General features: G+C 36.1%; 1 protein-coding gene across 1 annotated transcript; it reads right to left on the bottom strand.

The window, feature by feature from the left end:
* Positions 1 to 2537: 2537 nt before the first annotated feature.
* On the bottom strand, positions 2538 to 7076 carry LOC126621944 (cyclic nucleotide-gated ion channel 1-like). The gene is made up of 7 exons (XM_050290576.1): positions 6767 to 7076; positions 4843 to 5257; positions 4389 to 4604; positions 4008 to 4294; positions 3758 to 3875; positions 3399 to 3665; positions 2538 to 3188 (listed from the first exon to the last, which is right to left on the bottom strand). The coding sequence occupies exons 1-7, from the start codon at positions 6808 to 6810 to the stop codon at positions 2658 to 2660; spliced, it is 1878 nt and encodes a 625-aa protein (XP_050146533.1). The 5' UTR covers positions 6811 to 7076; the 3' UTR covers positions 2538 to 2657.
* Between the last annotated feature and the right edge of the window lie 5943 nt (positions 7077 to 13019).

Raw genomic sequence — 13019 nt, 5'->3', positions numbered from 1 at the left:
GAGGCTCTCCTCGAGAGCACATGGGGACAACGCAAAAGAAAAAGAAAAAAGGAGATTTTACTAAAGCCAAAGAAGATGCTCACACTTTCATCATGCATGTTCCTATTTTCTGAGAAAGCTACGGAAAGACCTAGAAGGAAGATAAAGGTTTCCTTACATTAAAGTGATGTAATTTATTTTTCTTATCTTTCGAAGACATCTGTATAAACCCCATCAAAGGGTAAAAAAAAAAAAAAAAAAAAAAAAAAAAAAACAATCGGCAAAGCCCAAAATAAATAGGCTGGAATGTTGTGTGGAGAGCAAAGGCCCATAAGCCCAAAATAGCACCAACCAGGTGATCAAAAGTACGCCCAGTACTCCACAATTATTCGGCAACCTGCCGCTATTACCACCAACCAGATGATGAAATGTACAACTCGTACTCTAATATCATTTGGAAACTAGCCATTCATGCCACCAACCAGGTGATGAAATGTACAACCCGTACTCTCCTTCATACCACCAACCAGGTGATCAAAAGTACGCCAAGTACTCCAAATTATACATGAGCATTACTCATGTCATTCATACATAAACATTCATGAGCATCACTCATGATAATCATATATAAACATTCATAACCATCATTCATGTCAACATTCATGAGCATCACTCATGTTAACATTCATGAGCATCACTCATGACAACATCCATGAGCATCACTCATGTCAATCAACATAAACATTCATGAGCATCACTCATGTCAATCAGCTTCAATAGCTTCATTTACAGAGCTCTAGCTTTAAAACTTTATTTACAAAAGTTCCAGTTTCGAAAGCTTCATTTACAGAGCTCTAGCTTCAAAGCTTCACTTGCAAAGCTTCACTTACAAAGCTTCAGTGCAGGGTATACAAATACCACATCCGAACAACCGCCACTTCGGCCCATACATGGATTCAATTTGAAGTCTCCAGCCAACAGACTCTATTGACCGAAGACTTGGGGGACTACATTATGTACCATATATTGGGCCTCAACTGGGCCTCATAAAAAATACTTGGGGGACTTAGCCCATTATTTATGTATTAAGGAGCGAGCCCTTATTCTATAAAAGGGACTCCCCCACTTTCATTAGAGAGCACCCATTATTCATGTACTGAGGAGCAAGCCCTTATTTTATAAAAGGGACTTCCTCACCTTCATTAGAGAGCAACTCCGCCAGCTGAGCAACCGCCTCGCCGCGAGCATCACTCCTAACCCATCACTTATGTATTGAGGAGCGAACCTTTATTCTATAAAAGGGCCTCCCTCACCATCATTAGAAAGCATCAACTCTAGCCCATCATTCATGTATTGAGGAACGAGCCCTTATTCTATAAAAGGGATTCCCTCACCTTCAACGCCACAAGCTGAGCCAACCAAGGCAACATAAGCCACAAGCCGAGCAGTCTCGCAGCGTGTGCTACTTCTAGTTGAGCGTCATTTCAGATTGAGCACTGCCTCATATCGAGCATCAGTTCAAGACAGTATCTAGTTACTTCGGCCCACACATGGACTGAATTTCAAGTCTCCAGCCAAAAGACTCTCTTGACTGAAGACTTGGGGGACTACTGTTTATACCATATTTAGGGCCTCCGTATTTAGACCTCGTATAAATACTCGGAGGACTCAAATGTAATTATGCAATAAGGGAAGGGGCAAATATGTAATAAGTGAGGAGTCCTTATTCTATAAAAGGACTCCTCATCTTCACAATTGGGGAGAGGCCAATTCCTAGGCCTGAGATCCCCTCTCTCACCCTCAGAAGCCTCATCATATCCCCTAAGCTCTAAGCTCTCTCTCCCTCTTCCACATAGAAATATAATACAATCAGTGTGGACGTAGCCCAAACCTTGGGGTGAACCACGATAACTCTTGTGTCATTTACATTTCATGCAGATTCACGGTCGGATTTACGTTGTACCAAGACCATCCGGTTTTGTGCATCAACACACTGTATCTATTCCTTGTAGTGTAGAGGATGCTATGAAAGATCCTAGGTGGACTCGTGCATTGAATGAAGAAATGGAGGCATTTCAGAAAAATTCCACTTGGGAGTTAACTAACCTACCTAAGGGGAAGAAATCAGTTGGTTGCATGTGGATATACACAGTAAAATTTAATGCAGATGACATTATTGAGCGATACAAAGCAAGATTAGTGGCAAAAGGCTACACGCAAACATATGACATTGACTACGGAGAAACTTTTGCCTTTGTAGCTAAGATAAGCACTATTCCTGTACTCTTATCCCTAACAGCAAACCTTGACTGGCCTTTGCAACAATTCGATGTCAAAAATGCTTTCTTGCGTGGAGATTTAGAAGAAGAAGTTTATATGGAGCTTCCCCCAGGATGCAAGCTGGATCCCAATCAGACCAACAACGTTTGTAAACTAAAAAAGTCGTTGTATGGTTTAAACGCATCATTACTTTGCTTTGCTTTCCTTTTCTCCTTATTTTCCTCTTCGGTGTTTTCCTCATATAATCATCATTTGGCTTGTCCACTTGTTAGGACTAGTTGTGTAGTTTTTGACCCTTTATAAGAGAGGACTTCCCTCTTGTAAACAAATAACAATGAAGTTTATTACAATTTCTGAGAATAATATGCATCAATTTAAGTACACAAGTATTGGTCGAGCTACTTGAACTGACCTAGAAGAGGTACTTCATCCGTTATCTTTTTATTCCCCATTTCTCTCAGCTGGGCAAGATGCACAGCCCGTGCCTTCTTTTCAAGATGGCGGCGCCAACTTTCTTGAAGCGAAGAAGCTGCAAGATGCTGCTTCTGAGAGGGCGGAGTGAACTTGAAAAAATGCAACCAGTTTTTGGAGACTATAGTTTTCAAGTCGTAAGCCCTTAGAACAAAGGCTTCAACATATGTGTGGGACTTGACAAACCTGGTCGAGATCGGTAAGGTAGTGAGGTAGCTAACTTCCGATACCCAGTTTAGAAGTTCTTCCCCGTAGAAATCACCTTTCTTAAGACAACGAGTGCTTCCATTATTATTACTAGATCCGTAGCTCCATACAATGCCTTGCGTGACGAATAACATCTTATCAAGCGGTTTCCCCTCTTTAACAATGTAGGTATCCTCAGTAAACATCACTGGCTGAAGGCTTTGAGAAATTTCTTTCAGCACTTTTTCATCCAGGGTTTGAAACATTGGCACCTACAGTAAGATATATTAAGAAAAAATAAAGCGAATAAATACGACAAAATAGCTATCAAGGAACACAAGGGAAATTCTACGGTACCCCTTGAAAACATTGAAGGGTATTAGTAGGGTACTAGTTAACGACACGAGGCTACTAAAGTGATGCTTCCATATTGCATGTATCCAGAACATACTTAATTCAGAGAATTGGAGTAATTAACTTACTTTTTTTAGAATAGACCAGCTTAAGTATAGTTTGATTAATCTTCTATCTTCCACGGAAACAATAGAGATGATACTCTTCATATTAACATCGATGTTTTCTTCTCCTTCTAGATGTATTTGTAGCCTTTGTATCATCACCTTCTTCAAATGCTTTGGGATGCCAATGCCATTTTCAGATAACCAGCGGTGGATCTCTAACTTTTTCAATTCCATCTGCCGTAGAACTTTCCTCTTGGCTGATGATTTAGTTACCCTATGCGTCCATATCTATTACACAGTGAGGTCATCAGTTCATTAAATCCTGAAATATCAAAACCAGGAATGAGGGCTAGGGTTCAAAGATGTTATTGGTCACCAACCTGCTGCAAAGTTCCACTGAGGTAAAATATGAATAGTACCAAGGCAAATAAAGAAATAAAAACGGCAAACAGATTTTCCATTGCGTAGTTACTGGTCTCGAGGTTTGATCCGAGAGAACTGCATGCAAAAATCACATAGAAGAAATAATATCTGAAGTATAATTAAATTCAATGATCGCAGAGCCTAGAAGTAAGAAAATCTTCAATAACTTCTTGTGCATCGATAACGGAAATTCCTCCATGTACAAACCTTAGATTTCGAAGGCCCCACCAGAAACAATGCAAAATCTTTCTGGGAAAGTCTGTTGACTCCACCACACCAGATTGAAGAGCATCAAGAAATATCCCAAAATCGAAAACCTTTGCATCTGACGGATTTATAGGGCATAAATCATTTAGGGTTGTGAGATTTTGGAACAAACGATCATTGCAATAAAAAGTACTACGTTTACATCCATTTTGATCACTTTGACAAGCAAGTTGCCAACAAGTTGACTCTCGTTGCATAGCTAAAAAGTACCAAAAAGCTCCAAGTACCTAAAGGACCAATGAGTAGTACTTGAGTTAATGATTGTACAAGACTTGAGCTGTTTTTGTTTTGAAAAGATTCATATATGTGAACGAAACTTACATGACTAGTAAGGATGTAAAGGAAGAGACTGAATCCACCTTTGAAAAATATCCATATTCTAGTCTCGGTTGTAGGAGTCTTGTTGAATTCTTTACATGCTACGTAGATGCGAAAAACCCGTGGGACATATTGTAACAGAGCAAAAGTAGTCATAAATTCCTTAGCAAGCAAAGAACTTGAGCCCCTCGTTTTCGGAAACAATATAAATGTTAAAACCTGGCATAACATTGATAACCATCAAATCTAATCATAATCTGGAATTGAATTAACTAACATATTGGTAAGTCCAAATTTCACATAGATGTGTGTGTGTACTCAGAGTGATCCCTTTTGTGAGTCTGTGAGTATGTTATATCATAAAGGATGAATGTTGCAAGAAAATCTCAGACGGAGTCCGAAATACCATGTTAGGAGCGGCTATTTAGACTCAATATGTAATACAGAGTTGTCGTACCTGAGGTGCAGGAAGAATGGCCAAAATGTCCATTATAATGTATGATTTCCAAGCCCACTTACCCAACATTGCCAAAGGATTACTGACTAATATCCTTCGTTTTGCCAAAATCACGATCCAAATTTGAAGGATAATGTCAATTACATACATGAAATCTGTAAGTAATCGTGATACAAGAGCTATAGTCTTCAACTTTTTATCCAACTCGAAGCACTTCATATTCTTATTGACGAAAGGAATATAGAAGAATAAAGGATCCACCGAGACTCCAAACGCACATGATATTACAAATATCTTCTTCCAGGTTACGAGGAATGTTAGCCCACGTACATCTAGAAATTTTGGATTAATTGGTAGTTCTTTATGTGCTCCATAATATCCTTCATTTGTCTCATGTTCGTACTGTTGTTTAGTACTGGAAAAAAAAAACGCTATAAATACATATAATTTCTATGTAAACTAAATTTAAGATTTCTTTCAACTAAGTTGAGACAAATACTGCTACTTGGTAGATGAAAGGCTTAATTGGAGATACGACCCTAGTATTTGATGCCACATTTACGTAAAAAGGGAAAAAAGAAATAGAAAACTATATTTTAATCCTGAATAAGATGAAGTTTAGACAAATGTTTTATACAAGATTCAAAATTGATTTTAGTCCTTGGACTCTATTTAATGTCAGCATATGTATTCAATGTCTCTTTTTTTATTTATAATTTTATGAATTTAAATTTTATGAAAATATTATAAATTTTAATTCTCATTATGGTAAGCTTCTTATATAGGAAAATAGGGTAAATTACATTTACCCCCTCAGGTTTGGGATCAATTTCAATTCCTTACAACATCTTTAAAACATTTCAATTTCAAACATTTACTTATCATTTTATTTCAATTTCATACATCCGTTAGAAAATCTGTTAAGTAAACCGTTAAGTGATGATGTGGCAAATATAGGATCCACATTTGTGCTGACGTAGCTGTCACATTTGTGCCACGTGGCAAAAATAATAATTTTTATGCATTTAAAATATAATAATATTTACCCTATTTATAAAATAAAAAAAACTACCAAACAAACCCAGAAAATCCCCCAACCCACTTCTCCATCTCCTCCCTCTTCACCTCCCCTCGACACACCTTCAGCTTCGAGGCCCCAACCGAGACGTTCTAGAAGACGATGATGTCGGAGATCGCGAGATCATGCGAATCATTGAAGAGGTGTGTGGTCAATCAGTGCTCTGGATGCTGGAGAAAGGTCGGGTTGACCTGATTCCGGTGCCGGTGCGGCGAACTCTTCTGCTCCGAGCACCAATACTTTGATCCCAAACCTGAGGAGGTAAAATGTAATTTACCCAAGAAAATATTTTTGTATAGATTTCTCGGTACACTTATATTTTTGCATATTTTCTTATCTGCAACTAATTCATTACAATATATTTAGGTACGAAGATTTGGGTACACTGGGTTAGTATAATATGTTTAGGTACCGACATTTCGGTTCACTAGTTTAGTATCATATAGTTAGGTACGGAATTTTCGGTACACTTATATATTTACATATTTTCTTATGTGTCACTAATTCACTACAATATATTTAGGTACGGACATTTCGATACACTAATTTAGTAAAATATATTATGATATAGACGTTTAGGTACACTAATTAGAGAAAATTAAATAAAATTAATGAATTAAAATGTGTATAATAAAAAATGTTAAATTTTAATATAATAACATTAAATAAGTTATCTATTAAATATAAAAACAAAAATATAATATGAATTTGAATTAAGTACACACATTAAGAGACTAAAATAAATATTAAATCTAACATCAGATTTTTATTAAATTTTAATCTTCTTGAAGTATTAAAGTTCAAAAACCCGAAAAGAAATACATAGAAGCTAAGCTCACAACTTACCTTTTCGAGTTCTCCACATCAAACGTTACATTATGCTTAGCCATCACTCAGTACCGGGGGCTTTATAGCTGCGATACCCTGGATGGTTGCTTGCATGCCCTTTTACACGCCTTCTACATAACACAGAGAGAGAGAGAGAGAGAGAGAGAGAGAGGTGGAATTTGGACAAAGTGAAGAGTTGCAGAAACTGAATAATCTTGCTAGCATTGTGGAAATTACCAAGTGATGATCTCGAGACCGAAAAATTAAGACTTTTCTCTTCCACAAACGAAGACAAAGTTGTTTGAATTGACTATAAATGGAGACTCTTCTCTTGAGAGAGAGAGAGAGAGAGAGAGAGAGAGAGAGAGGCGGAATTTGGACAAAGTGAAGAGTTGCAGAAACTGAATAATCTTGCTAGCATTGTGGAAATTACCAAGTAATGATCTCGAGACCGAAAAATTATTAAGACTTTTCTCTTCCACAAACGAAGACAAAGTTGTTCGAATTGACTATAAATGGAGACTCTTCTCTTCCACATAAATTAAGACTTTTTTCTTGCCGCACGATGCACGATGAACAAATATGATTGGAGAATCTCAGGAATCCTCACAAAGAGGATCCGACGAGAATCCTCTCTCGTTAATAAAAGGGGTTACGTAGTAGTGGTAAAGCAAATCACAGTAAAAAATTGGTGATAGCTTTCACACTATTGAGAACACGAATCTCACGTTAGAAAATACTAGAAAATGTGTCTGCGCTTCGCTGCGGGGTTAAATGCATCTGTTGTGAGCATGAATAATTTCCACAGAAAGTGGGCAAAATGGTGGTAGGAGCAAAATCACGTTATCAATGTAGCAATTCAGATAACATATATTTGAGCTGAGTGAATCCAACAAAATCACCAATCAACATACACATCGTATCAGTAATAAAAAATTGAAATTTTTTCTATTTTTTCAAATATTCAATAAATTAAACCACACAATTAAAAAATATATGACGCGACCCTACCACGACAATAATTGATTTGTCTTCACTGAAGAGGGGTTGATCACCAGAAGCAGGGTCAATAATGACCAGCCTCTAATGAGCGAAGAAACAAAGCAGGGTCAATAATGACCAGCCTCTAATGAGCAAAGAAACAATCTCCATGCTGGCATAGGCCACTCCAATCAGGTCCACGAGGCTTCAATCTATCAAATCCATTCATGCAGATTGATTACCTGATTGGTATTGAAAAGGAAACAAAACCCCCCAAATTTTTAAAATTTAGAGTAGGATGGATCGCTTACCTTTAGTAAAGTGGAGGAACGTTGGTGGTGCGGATGGACTGGTGGTCCAGCGCGATTCGCTGGATTCGAGAGCTAGAAAAGGCTCTCCACTGCATTTTCCCTGCATGCAATCATCAAATTGTAGTTCGTTGCAATTGATTTCTACTGAATTTTCCCTGCATTCAATCAAGAAAGAGGCCGCACTACTCTCGTCTTAAACACAAACCTCTTTATCAATTATCACAAATAAGCCATTGTAAAATCTATTTCCACATCACAGTAAAAATAAAGTGCAGGAAGTAAAGTTCATATTTTTTGCAGAGGTATTTTAACAACAATTCTGCAAGTGGTTGATTGGCCAGGTGGGGAGGGTATTTCTCTTAGCCTCGCTGCATCCCAGGTTCAAAGTTCTAACCATCCATCCCCCTTCCCCTTGGTGTAGTTTACAGTATAAATAGCACGTTTTAAGAACTAAAAACATCAATTCTGATCATCCCTGCCAGTTTAAGCACACTAAGGGCCAAATTGCATATGTTCTGCCTTTGGCCACCCAACCCCAGCACATTCTTATACAAAAACCGAGATTAAGTTCCTAACGGAAACATTACCTGTTTTAGCTTTTTCCATAGCTGGCTGTCCAACGACACGCATCATGACAATTCCCCCACCAATACCAACCAAAGGTAATTTACACTGACCCACTGTCTTCTTGTTCTCCAAAATCTTGCCAAAACTCATCAGTTTCACTTCATTCGCCGTCTTCGGCATCATAGTCTTGCCTACCAAACAATCAAAAGGGCAATCCAAGAAAATCAAAACAAAGCTGCAAACACAGTAGAATCATATGAAAAAAGGAGCCAAATTACAAATTTGTGACTGAATCCACAACTTCTAGCAAAATTCTGATTTCCCAAATCAAAATTATGTTGGGATTTCATTTAATTATTAATAAATTTAGCTCAAGATTCAATTCAACAGATTCTACAAAATTTGCTAAAATTCCGATTGCCAAGAACTCAAATTTCAAACCCAGATTGACATAAACACCAAAATCAACACAGAAATTCCAAATTTTGCTAACCCAATTAAATCGAAAAAACAAAATTACATGGAAATTAAGTTGTAAGAACGGGACTTGCCCATGGAATGTACATCCATTGCAGACCGAAAGAAGATAAACTCTTTCACCAACTAAAGAGGACAAACTTTTTCTCACTTTGAGTTTGAATTTTAGGCCACTTCCCTATCCCCTTGGTGTAGATAATATCGTTTGTTAAAAAAAAAAAATCTCAACTTTGTTATTTACAATATACCTCCATCGTGTGCTGAAAGGTGCCAAATTCTATCACCAAGGAGGAACTAACATTTCCTAATGCTTAGGCTTGGGTGGTATGTCTGAGCATTTGTGTAACCCATATATACATACATACATACATACACACACACACACACACGAACACATGTTAAAACACACACACACATATAGAGATACTTTGAATGCGGTCTCTAATCCTTAACATTTTTTTATTAAAACCTTAATAGTATTCAAAATTTGATCAAGGTCCATTGACTTTGTACACCTCATTATATTACTATTAATATATTTATTTTTATAGTTTTGACATTATTTGTTTGATATTTTATGATATTTATAATCCTATAAATTTAAAATCCCTCATTATAATACTATTAGAAACTGTTACAATAAAAAAAATTGAAACATTTTGATTGAATAAATGGATAAAAACTATGTAAAAATAAGAAATAATAAATGGCAAAAGAATGTATCCATAGTGTTAAAAAAATTGGTACATTTCACATATAACAAAGTGGTACATTAATAAAGAAGAATGGGTACATTATAAATAAATTAGGGTACAGATAAAAGATTAAAAATTATGAGTACAACTGAATTTTTAAAAAATATAGGCGCTAAAAGAAATTAATACATGGGTACAAAATAAAACTAAAAAGAAAATACTACAAATTTAAAAAAAAATGTTGCAAATTAAAAGTGGGTACAAACTAAAAATATAAATATATGATACAAAGTTTAGGCATAAAACATAAGTATACCATATGTAATTTTTCTATCATTGATTAAATATACAATATCACATGACGGAATACATATGGATACAAACACAAATAAAACTTTAAAAAATATGGGCACAAAAAGAAACTAATAAATGGGTACAAATTAAAAATGAAAAGAAAATTGGTACAAATTAAAAAATATTTGCAAATTAAAAATAGGTACAAACTAAAAAAAATATATATGATAAAAACAATTTAGCCATAAATATAAATACACTAATTGTAACATTTTTAACACTAAAGGAATATATTTAAAAATAAAAAATATTTTATTATTCAAATAATTAATGATGTTATTATGACACACCCCGACCCGGAATGTCCACTAGGACTCCAAATCAAGCTGTGCTGGCCGACACCTGGAAGGTAACGAAGTCATAAAGTGTGATGATGTGGAAAATTGTGAATAAATTTAAACCTAAGAGTGCCTAAATACCAGAGTGCACTGGTGAGCAGAAATGAACCCACTTCACATGTGATGTTAGAGCATAAGCAAGTATAGAAAAATGATATAAGAATCGTACCCTTGAAATAGTCTCCGATCCTAAGAATCGTCGCGAGTTTTTGGTGATATTAAAACTCAGCTAATAATACCTGGATGGTGAAGACAAGACAAGGTTGAGTGGCCATGTAAGTAAAATACTAATAGAAAACATATAACACATGTAATCCCTCGTTAGAACACCTGTATAATTTCCAGAGAAATCATAATGTACCACAACACAGCATCTAATCAATAATATCAAATAATCATGCGATTAATAACTCATAATAGTACACAAGTCAGAGTCACCTCTAGTGACCTATATGACATATTCATATCTCCTCACATATCTCATCAATCATGGCTAGCAAGTAAGTCGGAGTCACTTCTAGTGACCTATACGACATATTCATATCTCATCACATATCTCATCGATCATGCTAGATCATGGCTAGCATATAAGTTGGAGTCACCTCTAGTGACTTATACGACATATTCATATCTCATCACATATCTCATCGATCATAGCTAGCATATAAGTCGGAGTCACCTCTAGTGACCTATATGACATATTCATATCTCATCACACATCTCATCAATCATGACTAGCATATAAGTCGGAGTCATCTTTAGTGACCTATTCGACATATTCATATCCCATCACATATCTCATCAATCATGTTTAGCATATAAGTCGGAGTCACCTCTAGTGACCCATTCGACATATTCATATCTTATCACATATCTCATCAATCATAGCTAGCATATAAGTCGGAGTCACCTCTAGTGACATATTCGACATATTCATATCTTATCACATATCTCATCAATCATGGCTAGCATATAAGTCGGAGTCACCTCTAGTGACCTATTCGACATATTCATATCTTATCACATATCTCATCAATCCAACTACTATCGTATGGTTACTTGAATTTACCTAAACTTACCTGAACTTACATGTGTGTCATGTGTTCACCTTTACACTTCAGAGCGTTCAAAACACCACGATTATATATATATATATATATATATATATATATATAATCGTATATATCAAGCGTTTTCTGGGAAAAACATTTTTAAAGCATAAATCATTTAATTGCATTTTCTGGGAAAAACATCAAGTGTATACATATATACCTAAAACCAAAAGCACACACACATTGCTCAAAACTTTAAACAAGGCTATGGTCATGATTATTTAATCTCATTTCTTATATGGCTGCATCTAACGTCTCGTTAGACTACCTACGTACCCTAAGCAGGGATCAAGTCATTCGTAGTTCACAATAATCATTTATAGTGATACGCATATGGATAGATCACGATGAAATCTAACTCAACCATCTAATAGTATTTTATAACATACAAATATATATATGTCATGGCATAAATTTCTTAGTTTATTTAAAAGCATTTATAGAATTATCAATCATGAAACATATGATGAGCAAGGAAAGATTCACTCACTCGGAGTCCATGCTACAACTTCTTAGTACAAACATCGAGGTGCCACAAACGATCGGCGCATATGATCAATTATCAAACCATATCTCAGAATTCTTGTTGATACAATACCTAACTTACATCGCACATAAGTCTACGCAATTCGGTCCAGAAGATCTACAAATCAGATCTCTGATTCGTAACTTCCAAGGATCCACATTATACTTCTACAATAACATACTAAAATTTCATTACGATCCAACGGTCATATCTTCGCCAATTGCCCAAAACCAAGTGGCGGTTAACATTTATTTTATAAACTTACAAATCCAATTCGGGAAGATCCGTAGTCGGATTTCCGATCTGTAAGTTCCTATAATCCTCAAATATTACGTAGTATAACATATTAATGTTTGGTGACAATCCAACGGTCGGATCGTCGATTCATATTTTGACCTATTCACGAATCGAAATGAAACTAAGTCCAAAAATCAAATTATGACATACGGATATCAAATATGAATCCAGGGTATCTAATAGTACTTAAAAATACATCATCGGCCCACTAGCCATGCGCCGCCGCGGGTGGCGGTCGGTCACCCCAACTCACCGGAAAAATTCAACTATTTTTAAAAATTCTCAAAAATTACAGAATTGAAGGTCTCAAAGAGTAGAGTAAACTTTATACCTGTGGCCAAGTCCAATTTGTCCTAGAAAGGCTCCAATTTTTCTAAAACCGTACGAAACCCTAGAATTGAGTGTGATTCAATTCAACCTCCAAACTTGCTTTGACACCTCTACCATTGCCTGGGCTTTGTTCATGGGTTCTAGGGAAGTCTAATGGTAGTGGTAATTGGGTTTCAAGCAATGTTCCTCACGGCACCCACCTTCGGTTTTTGAATAAATTACCAACAAATTCCTTCTAATTTTGAATGGAAATGGAAGAGGGAAGACTAGGAAGTTGTTTCTA

Source organism: Malus sylvestris, chromosome 5 (assembly GCF_916048215.2).
Source record: "Malus sylvestris chromosome 5, drMalSylv7.2, whole genome shotgun sequence".
Classification (NCBI taxonomy): domain Eukaryota; kingdom Viridiplantae; phylum Streptophyta; class Magnoliopsida; order Rosales; family Rosaceae; genus Malus; species Malus sylvestris.
The sequence above is the reverse complement of the archived record's forward strand: the minus strand, read 5'-3'. Positions and strand labels throughout refer to the sequence as shown.

Bases quoted from the DNA above. Each gene is read 5' to 3' on its own strand.
- LOC126621944 (XM_050290576.1), bottom strand. From the start codon at position 6,810: ATGGCTAAGCATAATGTAACGTTTGATGTGGAGAACTCGAAAAG. The intron at 3,876-4,007 runs GTTTGTACATGG...TTTTGCATGCAG, and splicing joins TGGGGCCTTCGAAATCTAAG to TTCTCTCGGATCAAACCTCG. The intron at 3,189-3,398 runs GTAAGTTAATTA...ATCTTACTGTAG, and splicing joins GCTGGTCTATTCTAAAAAAA to GTGCCAATGTTTCAAACCCT.